The sequence below is a fragment of the Magnusiomyces paraingens genome (assembly GCF_902498895.1).
Source record: "Magnusiomyces paraingens strain CBS 517.90 genome assembly, contig: contig3, whole genome shotgun sequence".
Classification (NCBI taxonomy): domain Eukaryota; kingdom Fungi; phylum Ascomycota; class Dipodascomycetes; order Dipodascales; family Dipodascaceae; genus Magnusiomyces; species Magnusiomyces paraingens.
The window spans coordinates 2710451-2730968 of record NW_022474069.1 but is presented as its reverse complement, the minus strand read 5'-3'; the positions used below and the strand labels follow the sequence as shown (position 1 = coordinate 2730968).

Genomic DNA, 20518 nt, shown 5'->3' with positions numbered 1-20518 from the left:
CTGAGATAAATAAGTAGTTTAACAGAGTTTGTTAATTTTGAAAAAAAAAAAAAAAAAAAAAATTTTAAACGAGAGAATTGGTGGTGATAATTAACAAATGATGGTGGTAGTTTGCGGTTTGTTTATTTTTATATTTTTTCAGGTTATTATTCCAGTGTTTACATTGACAACATCAAAACAAGCCAGGGGATTCTTAGTTCGTTGCCGTAGCGACTAACACGCCTGCCTGTTTTAATTCCATGTTGCATTTTAGGTGTATATTCAGGGTTTTAATTATGTATGATATATACTATCAGAACTTGCAGCAACAGCCGTTTTGTCTTAAAAAAAAGAGGCGAGGATTATCTTACAAACGAGTTTTCTGTTCAACCCTTTAAATTCCCATAAATCTCAATATATATAAATCTCAATATATATATAAATATATATAAACCTCTTGACTCAATAAACATCTTTAAAATATCAAAAAATCAACATTTTGGTTTTTGGTTTTTTTTGTTAGAGGATCATTGCTGCTTCAGAAATGAATACCAACTCAGAATCTTCAGCTACATCGGACGACTCTCCCGTCTATAACCAGTCAAACATTACTAACGGCGAGCCCAAGCGCACTCAATCAGTGTACTCGCGTGCTGCTTCCACACGCTCGCTCAATGTGATTGGAGATGATGACAGCGACAAGGAAGATGGGAAAAGCATGTTGAGTGCTATCATAAACAAACCAGACTTAGTTCGTCGTTTGTCTACTACCCAGGTCAGCGAAATGGCTGTGTCTCCAGTAGGTGAAGATGACAGTGCTCAATACCACACCTCGCATACTACCAACCACAGTTCTAATTTACGCCCTCGTGACGATACAACTGAAGAAGGAGATGATGATGATGAAAATAGTGCCACAGATGACCACGGTGAAGGTGACAATTGTGAAGAAAATACCCAAGAAAATAGCTCCAAAATTGACTCGGGAATTTCTTCTTCTAACTACAGCAGCAACCAGTTTATCTCTGCTTCAATGACTGATTCTGCCATTGGAAGTGCAATTAAAAGACAAAGGCCACAGCAAGCAGTTATCACAAGTGCTCGTAGTGCTAGGAGTCTTCGCAGTTCTCGTAGCGTTCGCAGTGTGGCAAGCCACAAGAGCAATGCTAGTCAGACACCTATTGCTGACTTGTTTTCTGGAGACTACAATTCCAATAAGAAGAATAGCCAAGATGGTTTGACATTTTTATCATGTTTTAATTACACGTTTTTTTATTACTAACTTGAGTTTATTAAGGTTCCAATGAAAAGACTTTTTTTAATGAAAGCGATGATGAATTTTCTGATGAAAATACGGAAAGCGCTGGGCTAAAAAAAGGAATGGGAAAAATGCAAGTCTCACGAGAGTTTGGCCGCAATGAAATGAGTATGTCTTCCGGATCAAGTTTGTCTATACCACGTCGAACTTCAATGGATGACAGCGATAAGCCCTGGTATAAGCGGCCAATTGTATTTATTCTTATTTTCCTTGCACTGGTGTTGCTTTCGTCGCTCAGTGCCAATATATTTTTTGGAATGTAAGTGTCTCATTTATTATCATTAAACTTTTTTTTACTAATTTGCCCCAGCCGCGAAGCAAGACGCCACCGTGATGATTTCGTTCCCTCAATCACTGAAGACAATAATGATACTGTTTCCAAGCCAAAAAACAATATCGCAAAAGGTCCTACTCGAGACAAACTCGGTGGAAGAGTAATCATTACACGTGATGATCCTGAAGTCAAGCGACTTTTAAATGACCCCAAATTACGCAATATTTTCTGGGGTATTGACTACGCTCCACTTAATGTGCAGTATCCCAGCTGCGGATGTCGTCAGCGTGATGTGACATTAGATATTGCTTTGCTTTCTCAGGTAACAGACCGTATCCGTCTTTACGGTACTGACTGTCGCCAGGCCGAGTTTGTTCTTAATGCATTCATGGATCTTGATCTTAATATGACATTGTCACTAGGTGTTTGGCTTGACCGCAATGATGAAGGTAACAATCGTGCATTGGAAGAAATGAAAAGGCTTGTCTTGCGTTATCCGTCAAAGTATATTGATTCTATTTTAGTGGGTAATGAAGTTTTATTTCGACAAGATATGTCAGAGCACCAGCTCATTGCACACATCTTAGCGACTCGAAACTACCTCAAAATGCATAACGTCGAAATTCCAGTGGGTACTTCAGATATTGGTTCTCGCTGGAACAGTCGTTTGGCATCTGTTGTAGATGTTTTGGCTGCCAATATCCATCCATTTTTTGGAGGGGTTCCTGTTGAAGAATCTACGTCTTGGACATATCAGTTTTTGTACGAGAAGGTTTTAGCCGATATTGATCAGTGGAACAAAGTGCCTGATCAAATACTTATTTCTGAAGTCGGTTGGCCATCCGGTGGTGGTCGTCTCTGGGGGTCTATTGCTGGACTAAGTGAGCAACAGCGGTTCCTAGACGACTGGGTGTGCTCTAAAGAAGCTTCTGAGAAGATTGGCTGGTATTGGTTTGAAGCATTTGATGAGCCATGGAAGGTGATTTTCCACGAAGGCGAAAATAAATGGGAAACACAGTGGGGTTTGTTTAATTCAAACAGGAAGCTCAAAGATGGCTTGACTTTTCCTACGTGTGATGATGATGAGAGCTCCGGTTCAGATGCCGATGACGAGGGTTCTATTAAGATTCAGATTAGCCCAGATGTTTTGGGCTAGGTACCAATGTAATAAAGTGTTTAGGGCAGTGGGCCATTTCTATGTAGGGTAACTAATTGAAAAAAAAAATTTTTTTTCTGCAAGTATAAATTGAGACAGAACTCGGACAACTCTCCTTTTTTTCTCCTCACTTACATAAATACCTTCCATTAAACCTAGTACCATTGATATTTCACCGTTCGATGCTGCTTAAATGGCTGGAAGAAGATCAAACCGCTTAACTTTCCCTTGCTACTTCGCGGGGCCGCAATTTGGCGTTCACGTGCACTTGTGTGTGTGTTTCGTCGTACTCCATGGCCTTGAGTTTGCTTCTTGGGAAACATGATCTTTAAATGTTTTGTAAATTGAGGATTTATTTTTTTTTATTGTACATGTAAGATTCATTATTTAGACTTGCGGGGCTTAGGCTCAGGCTGTGAACTCAGGCTATAAAGTTTATACAAGGTGTACAGCCAGAATAAACCAAAGCACCCACATGAAATGGTGATGTTGGCCACGGGGTAAATGTCCGGATACTTTGCTGGGGCAGGCAGCAAAAGTTCTACGGCATGATAGAAAGCCATGGCGGCATAAGACAACACGAGCACAGAGCGCCAGAAAAATCCCGAAGATGGCAGCAAGTATGTTTGTAGCTTGTGTTCATGAGTCAGAAAGTTGAAATTACCCACAAGCCAGTTCCAACACAGTGTCATTACAAAGTACTGAAGTTGCAGGCCTTCACGCTGGAGCAGAGGCCACATAGAAAACATGGCTACATTGTTGATCCAGAAAATCAGCGGCAAGCTGTTGCAAGATTTCTTGGACTGGCCGCGGGGATGAGAGCTAGCAGGTTGCGACGCAATCAACAGGGTTGTAGGCATGAGCGGTAACAAAACAGACTTTTCGTGGACCTGAAATGAAAAAAGGTAAAAAGCCCAGGAGCACGAAGCAAAAGCCCATGGAAGCAGATGTCGTTTCGGCCTCAGAAAAATAATAAGCATGGCAGGAGCAATGGCTGCCAGTGTAGCAATCAAACTCAGTCGCTGAAGTTCTTCATTTGTAAACATATATTTGAGCTTGATAAATGTATTGGCCGTACACCAGACATTGGCAACCTTGTCTTCCCAAAGGCCACGCGAAAAGGGGAAAATTCGCACAACCATCTGCTGCAATGTTGCCACACCACCAAAAACTAAAAGCGGTGCCAACAAGACCACAAAAGAGGAGACAGTAGCAAGACCGATTGTCACAAGTCTCCATATGTCAATTTTGGGGAAAACACAAACACCGAGCAAGTATGCGAAGATAACTGGTGCGTAGTACAGTGCCATTTGTTTGAACATGAGTGCTGCAACGAAGAAAAAGCATGCCGTCAAGTTCTTTTTGTATTGTAAATTAACAATAGCTAGCAGCGCAAGTCCAAGCATTACCGAATTGTACTGAAAGTGGCCATGGTCAATAAGAATTAAGGCTGGTTGGAATAAGATTGCAGCAGCCGAAAGTGACTGAGCAATGGGGTAAACACCACGCTGTTTAGACACCCAGCGAACATAGGAAATCACAGCAGGGATATATATAGCAAGCTCCGAAAAAAGGGCAGTGGCACGCATGTATGACTTCAAATCGTAGTCGTCCAGACCTCGCGACGCGTTAAGCTCAAACCAACGTGGGTTAATCAACTTGCCAATAAACCCCAAGAGCCACGAGTGGTAAGCTGTTAAAGGTGGATAGTCAAGCCCCCACCATTGTAAATCAAAAAAATACCAGTCCTTTATAGGCAAGTGATTGGTGATCTCAAGCCAGTGACGTTGGGCTTCAAAATCACCGTGCATCGGCTCAATCTTGTACCCCGAATATGGGCCAAGCCCTACAGCCAGTCGCAGAATCAATGCAAATGATATGAAGGTATATCTGGCGACCCATTGTGTTGATGCAGGGCGAAAGGGAGAAAGAAAGTCACTAAGAGGGGTATCTGAAAGCGGGCTTTCAATCACATCAGAATTGTAAATGTGAGAAAATGACGGCGCCCGTTGCGGCTGTCTTCTAGTAGATGGCATTTGATGATGATGATGGTGAGTTAAAAGGAGGAACGTGAAATCCTCTATTTTGAAAAAGGGGTGTTTAAACCCTAACCCTAAGGGTATTTGCTGGGTACACTAAAAAATAGAAACAACACTCGTTGCTTAAGACTAGACCTAAATGCCCACCAAAGAATACCCTATTAATTGATATTGATTTATCAAGAGTATTTTAGGTATTGCGATTTCATAAAATGTTAAATAATTAATGCTGAAAGTCACAATATCTTGAAACTTTTTAATTAAAAAGATCATACCTTTAAGTTGGATTAGAAGAAGTCATGAAACACCGCTAGCTGCAAAAAAAATGGTAGCTTTTTATTTTAACGCTAATTGTATAAATATACAAACCTAGGTTTTTATTGGAGTGAATATACCTATTTTTTTTAATAATATCTATCCAATTTTCTTTCAGTTTTTGTTTCTAAATTTCTTGCAAAGTCATTTCTACCAAACCATTTTTTTTAAAAGTTTTGAGTTTGTTGTATTTAATTAAAATTTATCAAATACTCTTGATCTGTTTAAATAACCTGATATCTTAAAATGATTTTTTTTTCTAACAAATAGCCTCCATGCTTTGCTGTGTTGCCTGACTAAACTTTTGAATTCTTCTGAAATTTCCAGGTATACAAAATGAAGGACCATAAAAAAATATAAATAGTTTTTTTTTCACATTTAAGAGCTTTGATTCTAAGATGATGATACCTTTTACGCTTATGACTTGAAATTTTGTTATTCAATTGTTCTAAAAAATGTTTTTTAACAAAAAAAAGGGCTTTTGATAAATATATTACTTCACCTTATGATCTTTACGATGTGTTTCAGTGATTCCTTTATATAAAGTTATATAATATTATATAACATTAATTTTATTTCGATGGCTCAGGTACAATTTGCTATTTTAATCTTACTAAAAAGCAACGTGCCAAGTTCATTCAAACGCTTAAAAAAATAAAAAAATATCAGTATTACTAGAAAGTAGTTAAAGATAAAAAAAAAATCTATTACTAGAAATTTGAAATTGTTTAGAACTTTCTTCTATGATGGTTCATTAAATTAAAAACACCCATTAAATTATATTTACAAAAAAATCCCTCTCATTTTTACCGGCCTGGTGGCGCAGTTTTTTTTAGAAATTCCATAAAATCCATTTCTTCATCATTTTCTGTAGCACGACTTTCCACCTCATCTTCATGTCTATTCCCCCAAAGCCCTGAAATGGCTGACCAACTAGAACGTAATTGAACAGTCCCACCGGGTGAGAGTGGAACTGAAGGTGGCGTTGGAATCCCCAAAAATGTGGAGATGTGTCTGTTTTTAGATTCTTGTTCTTGAGGAACCGTTAGTGGGTCACAGGTAGCTGTAGAATGACGTTTGGTTTGCATGTTAAACCACTCTATGATTTCTTCTTGTGTGTTTTGTCTTTCTTGAATTGGCTCCAGGGGCGTGGAAGAAGAACATGGTGAGCAAAACATGGACTTCCATCCAGACATAAACCGTTTCTTTTTCCTGCCTTGGCCATCATCAATGTGTGCTTTTTTGGGATGCATAGGAAATTCAGATATTGTTGGAATGATAGTCGTACTTGGCCGTACGCTTGTTGGAGAGCATTTTGATTCGTACTCAGCCACGATTTCGCTTGTTATAGAATAGTTTTTATAATTACTGTCGCTGTTTTTCTTCGAAATCAAATTTTTCTTGCTTTTTGAGCTAAGGGTTTTAATGCCGCTAGGGAAATTGTCTGGTGTTTCATTGTTTGCGCTCAAAGTAGGCCTAGGTTTGCACATGAGTGAACATGGCTTTTCAAACTGTTGGCGTACTATAAGAAGCTCTTGTTGTTGAACTGGGGTTAAGCATCGATGGAATTTCCCGCTGTCTTTTGTGTTGCTTCGCAAATTTTTAGTATTGCTGGTAACTTCTATGGAACTCAGACCTTGTTGGTAGTTCTCACAATGGGCTAGTTGATCCTCTTCGTCTAATTTTCTTTGTTTTTCTTGATTTTCTGTAAAAAGAACTAGTTGTGCTTCAAGAGCTCTTTGAGTCGCGCTTTCATTTCTTTTACCTTTGAAAGATCCAAGGAAACTATTTTGTAGTTTTTCTGGAAGCCACACTTTGGACAAGCTGTCATCTAGAGTATCCAAGATGCGATCCGAGCGGTCTTGTGAAAATAACGCGCTTGGGTGTTTCAAAAACTGGAACCATGCGCGAAATAAAAATACACGGTACTCAGTCATTAAAAACAAAATTGTAAAAAGAAGAAGAAGAATGACTGTCACAAGTGTACGAATGTACATTCCTTGTCCTTCAAGATACTTTGTACATTTTTGTTGATTTCCTTTAACTAAAATACAGCTTACCCAGTCAATTGTGGCAAGCCGATCATTAATGCGTGAACCATGTCTTGTTAGCAAAACGTATTGAATTGTCACGAAAACCATTACAGCTGCCAGAAACATTGATAAAATATATGTACGCCACAAAAGCTTGACCGACTTGAAATAAGAAATGAGAATTATTTTGAGTTTTTGGCTGAACTTGAATTTGAAGTCTGCTGGTTGTTGAGATTTTATAATATTGGACCTGACAATCCAAAGAGTTTTGGTGACAGCTATTGTTGTGCCTAACTGTAACAAAATACCAATACATGAATAAATGATGAGTGGTATTTGAAGCAAAAATTTTGTTGTTCTTGGCGATGGAGAGCAGAAAACGCCACCTTCGTATGTGATGAAAGAACTTGAAGCGGATCCAAACACAATAGAAATGCCTAGTGTCATGATAGTGGGGTATACTCTTGGGATACTTCGAGAACAAACAATGGTCATATATATAGAAAAAACCCTAACAACCAAACTTAACACAACTGCATGAAAACCTAGGACAAATAGGACACCTTGAGTTTGGCAGTAGACATTTGATTTACCTGTTGAATGAGTAATGTGATCAAAGCAAACTGTTTTTTTGGCGTCAATGAGAAAGAAAGAAAATGGAATACAGAAAATAATGATGGAAAGAGATTGAAGCGTAGTATATGCGTTGATAGTCAAACGAATATTGACCATATGAGAGAGAACCAGAAATACTGACATTAAGAAACTTGCGTAAGCTAATAATACAAATGTTTCTTGGAGTTGCTCAACTGGACGCGACATGCTATCTAGAAGATGTTAGAATGAGTATTCTTTTCTTCTTTTATTAACATTTTACTTACGCTTGAAACCACAGGGCTGACAGCAGCCAGATACACATAACCGCGTAGATTCAAGATGTTGTTCATCGATTGCATCGAGTGGTTGCCATGGGTAAAGTGAAGCTGGACATCCTGTTGTACTTTCGTTGATTAAACGAGGCAAATCCCATGAGGTTTGAGCTTTTGTGACAAAATTATTTATTTGTTCAGTTGTTGCGAATAAAGGCAGAGATGGGGCTAATTCCGGATGTAATGTAGATTGGAGCTGGAGGCCCAAATAAATTGGGAAGTTGATGAGTGGAACAGGAGTATCAATATTTGAAAAAAATATTGAGGGCGAAAGAGTTTGTGTCATTCCATTAAAAAATGAAAACTAGAGAAATAATAATTTGGGAATATTTGAGGGAAAAGATTAAATCGTGGTTTGATTAAGGATGATTTTTGCGAGGCATTGCAATGGTTTTATACAATTTTGAAAAATGTAGAAAAGAAAAAAAAAATAAAAAAAAGAAATATGATGTTAAATTAAAAAAAAAAAAAAATGAAAGAAAATATGCTTGTTGCAAAGCCATGTAATGTTTAATAAGTAATGAGAACCTTAGGTTAAACTGTTGATTTTTTAAGGGTGAAGGAGAAAGGTGGAAGAGGGGCGGTGGCCTTAATTAATTAAAAAAAAAATAAAGTAAATTTTCTTTTTTTTATTTTTTTAAATTGTTCTTTGAAAAAAAAAAAGGTTAGATAATGTAGTGAGCAAAGAAACTTGAATCTGTTTCGTATCATGAACAAGATTATTTATAAATATATAATTATATATTTTTAATGCCGAAAGCGAGATTATATGTTTTTGATAAGGAGAATATTTCTAAGAATTGTAGGCTTCTTAGTCAACAATGATTGTAGATAGAATTAAATGTTTAGGGAAAAAAAGTTGAGGGGGTTTAATATGTGCATATATTCAAAAGGACCAGTTGCTTTTTCATGTTTTTTTTTTAAATTTTTAAATGCCCGCATTGTTTTTCTTCTTCGGATCGAATATTAGACCCAATCTTTAAAAGAAAAGGTCTTTTTACCAAAAGAAGAAATGAATGAGTCTGTTTTCCCTTGATGATGCAGTAACAAACACAGATTGAAACCTCATGCCCAGAGTATTGAGGAAATTTCAAGTGATTTCGGTTAAGCTGACACGCGAAAATAGACCAAAAAAAAGTATAGAATTCACGTCGCGGCCAAAGAAAACTAACTACACTAAAATCTGGATATTTCCTATCTCAGTTTTCTCCTATATTCTTATTTTAAACTTGAATTGAAGTAATCAAATAAACTTTGAGGTTATCGTGCGTAACAAACTGTTTCAAGCTTTGACAGTGCACATCCTGGCAATCAAGGTTTGGAAAGTTTAAAACAAAAAAATAGAATATAAAACTCGGATTCCGACGGGGAGAGACAGAAAAGACGAGTTTTGAAATATTAAAAAAAAAATGAAAGGGCTCCTTTAAAGCTTTGACAATCCCGATATATTAATGGGCGTAATGTCCAAATGGTCTTATTAAGGAAAAGGACATTGACATTTACTTTTAAACATGGACATTTCATTAACAGTTACTTTCTTTTTATCTTACAGCATGTTGAGAAAAAAAAAACTTGCATGCGCTTTTAGAGAGACGTAATCTCTAATCTCTCGATCAAAGCCACTGCATGCATTCTTACCAAAGAGCCATTCGTCAAGGTAATATATCTTTTTATTATTAAGGTAAAAAAAAAAATCTTCGTTATTGTTGTTTTGTTGGTTCATTATTCATTTCATTTTGCACCTTGTTTTTGCCGCAGTTGTCGCGCTGGTTTAGTGTCTTCCTCCATTTTTTGTTCCTCCTTATCTTCTTCTTCGTCATCATCGTCATCATTGGCTTCATCTTCGTCCTCAGAAAGACTGTCATCTTCAAACTCATCCTCATCCTCGTCATCATCTTCGTCTTCGTTGGTGCTGTCATTTTGGTCACGTTCTAGCTCCTCTATCTCATACTCGTTCTGTGGTACACGTCGAAGCCATTTCATGCGAGGGCCGGCATTTGAAAACTCGCTGATTTTAAAACCATAGATTGTTAGCGAAAATTGTTTCTTGCGGAGCTCTATGCATTCTTGTTCGATGGATGGGAATGTTTTAAGGAAAAGCCCGACAAAGGAAGTTCCAAAAAACGCGCCATCAATGCCAGCATGGCGCGACGATTGTGGGTGGTAAATATCAAGGCAGCAAGGGCAAAAGAGACGCAGGTTCTCGACGCCTGGGAGATCGTGGCGGCCTGTGGGGAGGAGTTTCATAGAGTTGCAAAGCAGGCGCGGGCATGTTCCAAAAACGCCATAGTCGTATTTGTGAGCCATGGCATGAATACCCTGGCGGGATGTGAGGTATCGCGCGTGAATCAATCCGTAGAGATTTTCTGCCGAGTTTTCAACGATGGACATGTTTGCTAGTTGCATGGGGTCTTCTGGTTCGAGGTCAAGGATAAGCTCCAGGGCCTCGCGGTAGTATGTAACAAAGTGGGAGAGGCCGGTGAGATTGAAGTCGTCTTCAATAAACTCTTCCGGGACCTCAACAAAGATCTCACGGCCGGAGACCGAGCAGAATTCAGAAATCCACGTCTCTTCCTCTAGAGACTCTACCGAGTCAGGGGTCAGGTCATTGTCGTACATGTGAGGGTCCATGGTATTATCAACATGGTGAGAAAAAGAAGAAAAAAAAAAAGCGGCAAATAAAAAAAAAAAATAAAATAAAAATTTTTGGTGGCAGTGACAAAAGTTTTTAGCTGGTCACATGACTTTTGGCCAGATTCGTTTAAAAAAAAAAGGCCACTCCCAAAAAGCAACCATCACCATCAAAACAAACCTTTAAAAAACATATCCAAAATCACAATCTCCACAATGATCTCTCTGCTGGTCCTGGTATTGCTGGTCGTCGTGTTCTCGCGGGCCATTTCAATAATTGGCAAAGACACCATCTGCGACGCTCTTTGGTCGCTTTATCTCCGCATTGCACCTCCTTCACCCACCCTCCGCACTCTACGCGCAAAGCAAACGCGCGCGCGCCAGGTCCACGCTGAAAGGGCTGCAACTTCTGCCAAAGACGAGTTTGCGCGCTGGGCCAAGCTTGACCGTGAAGCCGGTAAGCTGAGAACCGAGATTGACGTGCTACAGAGTTCACTGGTATCATCTAAAACCAGCTTTAATGGTGTTCTCAAGGTCACGCTTTTCGCTCTTACTACAGGCGCAAAACTGTGGCTCCGATTCTGGTACCGTAAAACTCCAGTCTTTTGGGTCCCCCCTGGGGTCTGGCCGAGCTACGTTTATTGGTTCCTAGCATTTTCGTCGGCTCCTCGAGGGTCTGTGTCGGTTTCATCATGGCTTTTTGTGGTGGATTGGAGTGTATCATTAATTGAGTATCTCGTAACCGACATCTACAAGGAGTTCATTATCACGTCAAAAGACTCTTCTTCCGCCACCAGTGAATCTGAGTCCAAGACTAAACAACCAGAAGTGCCTAAGTCTTCAGAAAAAATTGAGGAAATTAAAAATTAAAAATTAAAAATTAGTATATTAATGATATAATAAAGAGCTGTATAAATAATTAGGATAACTTTTTTTTCTTTTTTCTTTTTTTTGTTTCTTTCTAAATCTTCTAAAATGCATTCTTCATGGGGAAAACCTTTGTTCGGAGACCCCACTGTAACACGCCAGCTGCACTCACAAATTCACGATGGTGATCAGAGCTGCCAGATGCGTCGCTAAATGAAGAGGCTCCCGGCGCCAGCGCACGGTACACCTGCTCAAGCGCTTTGCATGCGCGTGCCTCCTCAGCCATCCAAGCACTAGCAACTGCCGATGAAGGACGACCAGGAGCCCCAGCACCAGATGAGCCAGTCACAGAAGTCGCAGCAGACACTGCAACCTCAGAGGCACCGGGAGCAGCACGCACAATGCGGCCGCGAGCCGTTATACTCAAAGGACGTAAGCCCTTGTGGTTGAGCAACTTGTCGGCAAGATAATGAAGCCAAAAGACATTTGTCTGAGGACAGAATGTGGCCCAATTGATATTCTTAAGACCACCACTACCTGGAGAAGTAGTGTGAGAATCTTCAGATCCAAGATCATTGAGTCGGTCACGCATTCGGCGATACACGTCGTATTGGTAGTCACCTTTGCCACGGAAAAACTCAGGCTGATCCATAGGAGTATATAAAACACTGGAGTTGAAAGATGCAGTAGCAGCGGCCGCACGTGAAAGTGTGTAGTCAATCAAGGTGACGCGAGGAGCAAGACCTGGAGCAGCGCCATCAAACAAGGCACGTTGAACTTGACGAATAAGACCAATGCGTGCTGCAGTTTCTGCGCTTGCACCAGGAGGACATTTCAATACAGATGGAGAACTGGGGGGTTGGTTTGCGCCCTCGTGTCTGGAAATAACAATGTTTCCCCAATGCAAGTCACGATGCTCAAACTGGTGCCATTCTTCAGCACTAGCAAGAGCCGCCGCTGTTTGCCAGAAAACACTTTCTGCATCTTGCCAGGAACCGATTTGAGCACGCTCTAGATCAGTGCCTGCATTGTTTTGGACAATCACGCAGTAAAGCTGGTCTTCAGAGTACATGTCTGGACGCAAGTTTTCGGAGCCACGGATCCGCAAAAACTTGTCCCATTCTGAAAGTAGCGTCTCGGGATAAGTTCCCTTGACAATCACAATGTCAAGGACTTGAGCAAACCCTTGAAGATGGGTCAGCAGACGAGCAATTTTCAGCTCTTGCAAAAGATCATGAATTGGTGATTGGGAGAGTTCATCATTTCCAAAGGGGATAATTTTGTAAACACGAGTCGATTCCTGGTCAATAAAGACTTCAGAAAATGCAGCCTCATTGAGTTTGGAAAGTGGGGAAGGGACAGAGGCCACAAAGTGGCCAAAGTCCTCAACTTTGTTTGACGACGTCATAGCAAGAAGCTTACCCATCTGGGAGGAGATGTGGACATCTACAGGCACGGCAATTGTTGCTCCATCAGTTTCAGATCGAGTGATTGAGAGCAAGGAAGAAGAGGCCTTGAGCTTATTTTTAAGTTTTTCACGCGACGCGTCCACAGGGACCGGCAACGAAATCATTGACTTGTTGAGGTCTGTAGAGGAAGAAGATGACGTTGAGTGAGAAGTTGACGAAGAGTTACCGACAACTGAACTTAAAGAAGAGTTACTGCTGCTTGAGGGGAAGGGGAATGTTCCGAGGAAAGATTTGCGGGAAGAAATAGATCCGGAAGAAGTGGAATTTGGAATGGAAGCTTCCGAGTCGGCAGTTCCGTTTGCGCGGAAAAAGGCAGCAGAACCTTGCAAAAACGATTTGCGCAGGTTCTTCTTGGAGCGTGAAGTATCGACCGTGCTTATTGAAGTAGTGGATGCATTTGCATGCTGGAGAGTAAAGCGTGATGGTTGAGAAGGAGAAGGCGTCTGTAATGTCTGTTGAGGTTGCTGTAGTTGTGAGCTAATGCTGTTGGAAGAAGAGTCCTTTTTGAAGGATTTGAAGACACCTGGAAGAGATGAGATAACAGAAGTGCGAGAAGAAAGAGATGGGGGAGCGGTTTGAGAAGAGTCTATTTGGACAGGAGTGAAGTGTGCATCTGCGTCCACAAGTCCTGTTGGAGCCGAAATAGTTGCCTTTGAAACTTTGCGTTTTGCGGGAGTTGCAGCAGAATCGCGTTTGAGTGAAAGCATACTTTTAAGCTGCTGTGGCTTCTCAGAAGTTTTTATAGAGTCAGTTCCTGGGATTGGAGGAACTGGTCTAGGTGCTGGGGGGTCCGAGGGTCCAGTTAAAGTCTTGCAGACTGTAATTGTTGAAGAGGATGTGGCAGTTGTAGCCACTGAAGTAGCGGTAGACACAAGAGATACTGAAGATTCATTTGCTCCATTGGTGAGAATCTCCATAAGGTTGTTATTTTGAGTAGATCGAGGGAGGGCACTAGGAGTTGGAGTTGGGGTTGGTTTTGGAATTTGTTCTGGAATTTGTTCTGGAATTTGTTCTGGAATTTGTTCTGGAATTTGTTCTGAAGTTGGTTCTGGAAAAGGAGATGGTACTTGTGTTGAGGCCGAGATTGTTGATGCAGTTGAAAAATGTTTAGAACGAACAGTATCAGAAGGAGAGATTGGAGGAGAGTCTGAAAAATAAAAGGAAGAAGATTCAGAAGAAATGATGATGCGTGGTACCTCATCGTACGAGTCAACCGATTCATTACGGAAATGGTTAGCAGTTGAGCTATTCCGCAGTAGTGTACTAGATCGTTTAGAACTAGATGGTTTAGATGCAGATGGAAACGGTGGGGGTGGTGGTGGAGAGCGGCGCTTAGGAGGGACTGGTGGCGGGGATGACCGTGTTAGAATGAGCTTAGGCGGAGGGGTTGCCATGGAATGGAATGCCAGGGGGTCTAAAAAGACAAAAGAATCATCAATACTTGAATCTTCGTCACAGTCATCATCATCATCATCGTCGTCGTCAGAGCGCATGCTAGAAGCCATAGAGGATGAAGAGCACATGCTTGAAGCTGAATGGTTGCGCATATGAGATTGTGAAATTGGAAATGAATCCAATTTTTGAGGGAGTTTTTTAGGAGTAGTAATAGCAGTTTTAGCAGCAGAAGTAATGTTGGTATTGATTTTGGTATAATTCTCATCAGTATTATTTCCAGCATCTTCAAAGTCCAAAGACAATAGCATTTTAGAGAACCGGGACTTATCAGGAGTGGGGAGACCATTTTGGTCTGAAATTTGATCCAGTTGGCGGGCAATTTCCAACCCCCAAGAAGAGGGAGTGGGTTGGGACTTTAATGGCATGGTATTGTTTTGTTTATAGTCTGGTGTAAAGTCAAAAGATGTAAGATCGAAGTCAATAGCGATTGCAGGAAGACGCTGAGGTCTTGGTGAAGGTGATGAAACAAGGAATTCAAAGTCCACTGATTTAGGAGTTGCTGGAGATTGTGGTGGAGAGTGCAGCTGTGAAGAAGAAGATGATGATAATTCTTTGACAATTTTAGGTTGTGAGAAAGTTGCTGAAGAAGGTTCTGAAGATGTCATTGCAGTTGTTGTTGGTGGTGTTGTTACTCTGGTTCTAGCCTTTGGAGGCAATGGTGGAGGAATTGCTGGAGGCTTTTGTTGCTGGATTGTATTCCAAAGTTTCTGGTCAGCATGGAGTTGAGCCAGTGAGGATGTTGTTCTATGTTTTGTAGAATATTTGTTTGTACTGTTATTGCTGCGAAGTGAATAAAGTCCGACCGGGTGGTCGTGATGTTGAAGCGAAGTAAATGTAGAAGACATTATTATTGATTATTAAATAGATATAGAAAGAAAGAAAGAAAAAAAAAATCTTTATATGAAAGATATAATATAAAGAATGAAGAAGAAGAAGAAAAAAAAATAAAAAAAAAAAAAAGAGAGAATAAATTTTTTTTTTAAAAAAAAACTATAAAGATAATAAAAAAAAAAAAAAAAAAAAAGGTTCTTACGAAGTTATTATATAAAAAATTTCCTTTTTGTGTTTTTTCTTCTTCTTTCTTTCTTTCTTTCTTTCTTTCAATTTCCTTCACTACCAAAAAAAAAAAAAAAAATTTAAAAAACAAAAGACTTTGCCTATTTCGGGCTAAAAATATTTTGGAAATGCGCGTTTTTGTGTGTATGTGTGTGTGTTTTTTGTTTACATTTTGAAAAATAAAATAAAATAATAACAACAATCTGGGAAATACATAGATATTACGTAAGTTTTTCGCGTTATGTACATTCCCCTTAACGCGTGTCTTTCGCGTGTCTTTTTTTTAATAAATTTAAGGTTTTACATTTCTTCATTCCGCTTAAGTACTAACGTGGCGTACGGCTGTTTTTTTTCCCCATTCTTAGCGCGTCGCCAATGTTGATCTCTGTTTTAATAAATAAATAAATAAATAAATAAAAGATAAAACTTAGAATATAGAACTTAAACAATTTTAAAGTTTGGAATATTTTTATTGCCCACCTTCTGAGCCTTTTTTTTTTTTTTTTTACTCTTGAATCAGGCAGGTTCTTTGTTAACTACACGATTTCTTACGACGCGTCACACTTTTCAATCCACTCTGGTTTATATTCACGGCTTAAATATCATGGGAAGAATCAAAAAGTGATAAAAAAAAAAAAAAAAAGAACAATTGCTTGTTACCGCTTTTTTCTTATTATTTTTCTTCTGCTTCTTCTTTAATCGACGCCTTATCAGGAACATCGACATAATCATCATCTCCATCCGTTCACCTCATCCAGAAATGGTCACTTTTTATCTCTTTCTTGTTAAATTTAACCATAATCGTTTGTTTAAATAAGACACGATAATAATTTCATTACTCATTCCAGCTCCTCAATTAAATAAAATAAAAAGCTACACCTTTACTATGTTTACTATGACCCCAAACCATATTCTCACTTTTCCTATTTCATTTAAGCTTAATTCTACTACTATATTACCCAAATAATAAAATTAAATGACTAGAATAAAAAAAAACAATTTTTTTTTTTCATTTCATTTCTTTTCTTTTCCTTCTATTAACTTTTTCTACATACTCTCTCTTCTCCTTTGTTTCGTTAACGTCTTCATCCCAGTTCTCAGTCTCTCTTGTAGATCAATTAACGACCCCTCCTCTTACAACATATCAACGCGTTCACCCCGCAATTTATTTTTCTATCAATAGGAACCTCTATCTCCCTTCCTTTGAACTTAGCCTATGTAGAATACAAAAAAAGCAAAAATCTTGTGATTAAAAGTAACATTTTTTTTAACTAAAGGGTAAATATTCATATTGACTAATTCTGTGTAATTTGAATCCTTGTAAGGATTAATTAATAATAGTTCGAGATTACGAAAAAAAAATAAAAATAAAAAAGTTTTACAATGTTCTAAAATCATTCATCATTTATACAAGCTGGTTATCTAGATCACTGTCAAACTGGCCTTTTAGCCTCATGTCAATGTCTGATGAAAGTCCCGCTAACTCAATATGATTTTAGTGCCCGAATATTTTTTTTTGTTAGCAAAAAATACTTTGACCTAAAAATTGGAAACCAAAAATATTTATGACCATAACAATTCAAGAGACATTGTTAAATTTTCATTTTAATTTATTTGAAACAAAGTTACCATAAAAACTTTTCGACCTTTTTTTTTGAAGTTCCCTGTTGGTCTCTCAATCAAATACATTAGAAACCGATCATTGGATCAATTAAATATATTTTTTTCCGGTTAAGATTATATCTATAAATAAAAAAAAAAAAAAAAAATATATCTATAAATATAGAAATTTTATTTCTTGAAAACCCCACGGTATAGTTCATTCATACAAACTGAACTCAATCAAGAAAGCTAACATTAGAATAAGTAGAATTTTATTTAGCTTGAAACAGTCGTTATTTTTTTTTTTTAGACTAAAGCAGAAGGTCAATTTTCTTAAAAGAAATCCAATCCCGAGCTTATTTCTATAAACAGAATATCTATTTTCCTAAAATGATTAAAAAAAAATTTAAAATAAGGTTAAAAATAAAAATAACGGAAATCAGGCTCCTTCAGACTTGAGAATTTTTAATTCATTATAATGAACAATCTAATTAGATTGTTTTTTTTATATCTTCAATCTCGCGTTTTTTTTTCATCTTTTTTTTAATTTTTTTCATTTAAACATGATGTAATTTGAATTCTCATGCCACTTCTTCAAAGTTCCAATACTTTGGGCTGGTGTTTTTTATTTTTTTTTTTACACATTTAAAAATAAATATACCACTATTAGGATTCTAAAATAAAAATATAAAGTATTACTACATGAAATGTCTTGGGTGGGTTTTTTTTTTCTTTTAAAATTTCATTTCATTTTAAGTCCAAGCGTGCTGGACGAATAAGAAATAAAAAATAAATCCCAGTCAACTATTGGGTGCCTTTAAGTACACACTACCAAATTGGCCTTCATAAAAAAGCAACAACAACGCCAATTTCAATTTCATCCTCAACCAGCCTCTCCTCAATTGAATCCGACTACAAGCATGCCAACATCCATATTGGGGAGATGCATACCCGCCAAAATACACTGTCCCACCAAAAAGTCTTCTTCATCTCATGAATCAATGTTACATTTAGTCGAAGTATTCCAAAAAAAAAAAAAAAAAAATAAAAAAGAAATGGTGACACTAAAAGTAACCGGTTGTTGTGCTCGTCTTCACGGCTGCTCAAAGGATGACTCGCTTGTTAATCAAGTGCTGATTCCTGATTCCTGATTCCTGATTCCTGATTCCTGATTCCTGATTCCTGTCTAGTTCATCAATTTATGCCATAGTACACGTGCATCACACACAAAAAAAAAAAATTTCTAGCTTTAAGAGTTTCTCAATTCAAATCTCAACAGCTCTTTTTTTTCTTTTTTTTTTTTTTCTTTTCAACTCCTAGATTCACGCTGTTGGACGTATGCTGACGTCGATAGATAAACCTCTATCTTGATGCTTTGCTGGCTCATGCCTACATCACATTAGCCACAAATAATCTAAAGTTATATGACTTGCATCAACACACATCATTGTATTGTATCGACCAACACTATAATCTATCAGACAAAGCATATCGGGGACTTCGTATAACTCCATGCAAGCTTGGAAAGGCTGTTTTTACTTGTCCCCTTTACATTTTGCACTCGGAAGCACCAGAATTTCAATGTGATGCAAGGGAAACTGACAATTTTTTTTTATAAAGGCAGGGAAAAGAATGTTAATATAAACCCTTTGATTAAAAAAGGGTTTTAATTTAAAGCTACAAAGAGAGAGAAAAAAATACTTCATTGCATAGAGGTAAATACGCCAGATGTTGGCTCAAGTAACAAAAAAAGAACTTATTTATGCAATTGCAATTTAATTAATAATCAAATAGTGTGTGAAGAACTACAACCCTTTTATGTTTCTAACATTTGACCATAAATGAACGAGAGATCATAATCTTTCTCAAGATACAACGTTAGAGTGGAGTATAAACCATGCGTCTTCAGTCTGAAACACTATCATGAACTTTGTTTCTATCAACAACATGACTCCCCTTATTGTCATTAGCAAACATCTAGAAGTTAATTCAATAAGTGTTTCAAGCCCTCTCCATCTTTTTTGTTCTTTGACTGACCTTCCCAAGATCTAATGTTTTAGTTCTCAGGGATGTTATATCACAAAACTTTAAAATCAAATACTTTTGATTTTTAAACCGTTATTTGTTTATTAGTGACAATTTAATAATAGAAAGTTGTTTCTGAGATAGACTACTTAATGACTGAAGAGTTTCTCAACCGTATTTATTTTTTTCTCACCATAGCAAATAATAAAAGCCATTTTAAATCTTTATTGGAATATATTCCAAAGCCTATATAGGCTTTGTCATATTCAAACCATTAAAATTTTTTATCCTGTAGTTTATTAAACCACTCAAATAATACCACCTTTTTCCAATTTCTTTATAACTTCAAAAATCAAACTTTATTATGAGCCATAACTCATAACTGCATTCTTAATTCATATTTTTAAGGGTTAGTTTATTCACCTCTAGAGTTTGTTTATTTTTTTTTTAAAATAAAAGAGTCAACCTGACTTAAAAAATTACAAATTTATGAAGGTTGAAGGATTATTTTAAAGGTCTCAGTCTATTGGCTAAAAAAATTGGTCTAGCGACAAAAGTTTACCCGTTGAACTTAGATATTAAGTCAAAACCCTATTCTGATTTTTTTAACAGTGATTTAACAAACTTCACTGAATTCAACTTACAAAATACCATTAATGTTATTATCGGAATAGAAAAAAAACTTTTTTTGCTGTTTTTTTTTTTTTTTTTTTCATTGCAATATGATTTCGGCTGATTAGCCAAAAAGATAATTATCTTAAAGTCTGTTAGTTATTGTGCAGACATTAAATTGTGCAGACATTAAAGTTTGCGGAAATCCACCGGTTGGAAAATCTACAATGGCTATAATTGGTAACGACGCGTGGTGAAAAAATATTAACAAAAAAATATTCTCGAAAGAATATGCACAAGTTACAAGTACCCAATTTAAAATCTTTGTGGCCTCAGCCAAAATGATTTCAGTTCCTTCAGACACACCGCAAATTCTTGGGTTAAGCTTCGACTACCAATATTCATTATTTACGAATCTCCATCAAGTAAAATATATATATAACACAAAATTGAAATGGCCAAAGTATATGTAAAGTAGTTTAAAAGAAATGGTTGTCATGAACAAATCAAGATTCAAAACTTTTATCAATAATAAGTTTAAATACAACCTTTTAAAAAAGCTCAAACTCTCTCTTTTCCACTAATATCAAAAGCAATTCAGTTTTAATACCAGTTCCAGTTCATTATATGGTCTTTTAGCTCCCAGCTGAAGAGATATAAGTTTACTTGTAATCATTATATGATGTCTACTTCATTTATTTCAGACAGTAGTGTCACAAGTACATGTGCCAAGAGGATTGTTTAAAAGGTAATTTTTA

At 37.6% G+C, this 20518-nt stretch overlaps 6 protein-coding genes across 6 annotated transcripts; 2 read left to right on the top strand and 4 right to left on the bottom strand.

Moving 5' to 3' along the window:
- Positions 1-523: 523 nt before the first annotated feature.
- Positions 524-2727, top strand: SAPINGB_P004143 (uncharacterized protein; the record flags this gene model as incomplete). The annotated part of the gene is made up of 3 exons (XM_031998858.1): positions 524-1214; positions 1277-1556; positions 1608-2727. The coding sequence occupies 3 exons, from the start codon at positions 524-526 to the stop codon at positions 2725-2727; spliced, it is 2091 nt and encodes a 696-aa protein (XP_031854749.1).
- Positions 2728-3110: 383 nt separating this feature from the next.
- SAPINGB_P004142 (uncharacterized protein) lies at positions 3111-4763 on the bottom strand (the record flags this gene model as incomplete). Its single annotated transcript, XM_031998857.1, has 1 exon — positions 3111-4763. The coding sequence occupies one exon, from the start codon at positions 4761-4763 to the stop codon at positions 3111-3113; it is 1653 nt and encodes a 550-aa protein (XP_031854748.1).
- A 1124-nt stretch (positions 4764-5887) lies between these two features.
- On the bottom strand, positions 5888-8329 carry SAPINGB_P004141 (uncharacterized protein; the record flags this gene model as incomplete). The annotated part of the gene is made up of 2 exons (XM_031998856.1): positions 5888-7941; positions 7996-8329. The coding sequence occupies 2 exons, from the start codon at positions 8327-8329 to the stop codon at positions 5888-5890; spliced, it is 2388 nt and encodes a 795-aa protein (XP_031854747.1).
- Positions 8330-9774: 1445 nt separating this feature from the next.
- Positions 9775-10674, bottom strand: SAPINGB_P004140 (uncharacterized protein; the record flags this gene model as incomplete). Its single annotated transcript, XM_031998855.1, has 1 exon — positions 9775-10674. One exon carries the CDS (start codon positions 10672-10674, stop codon positions 9775-9777), a length of 900 nt encoding a protein of 299 aa, XP_031854746.1.
- Positions 10675-10890: 216 nt separating this feature from the next.
- On the top strand, positions 10891-11544 carry SAPINGB_P004139 (uncharacterized protein; the record flags this gene model as incomplete). The annotated part of the gene is made up of 1 exon (XM_031998854.1): positions 10891-11544. The coding sequence occupies one exon, from the start codon at positions 10891-10893 to the stop codon at positions 11542-11544; it is 654 nt and encodes a 217-aa protein (XP_031854745.1).
- Positions 11545-11644: 100 nt separating this feature from the next.
- SAPINGB_P004138 (uncharacterized protein) lies at positions 11645-15310 on the bottom strand (the record flags this gene model as incomplete). Its single annotated transcript, XM_031998853.1, has 1 exon — positions 11645-15310. One exon carries the CDS (start codon positions 15308-15310, stop codon positions 11645-11647), a length of 3666 nt encoding a protein of 1221 aa, XP_031854744.1.
- Positions 15311-20518: the final 5208 nt, after the last annotated feature.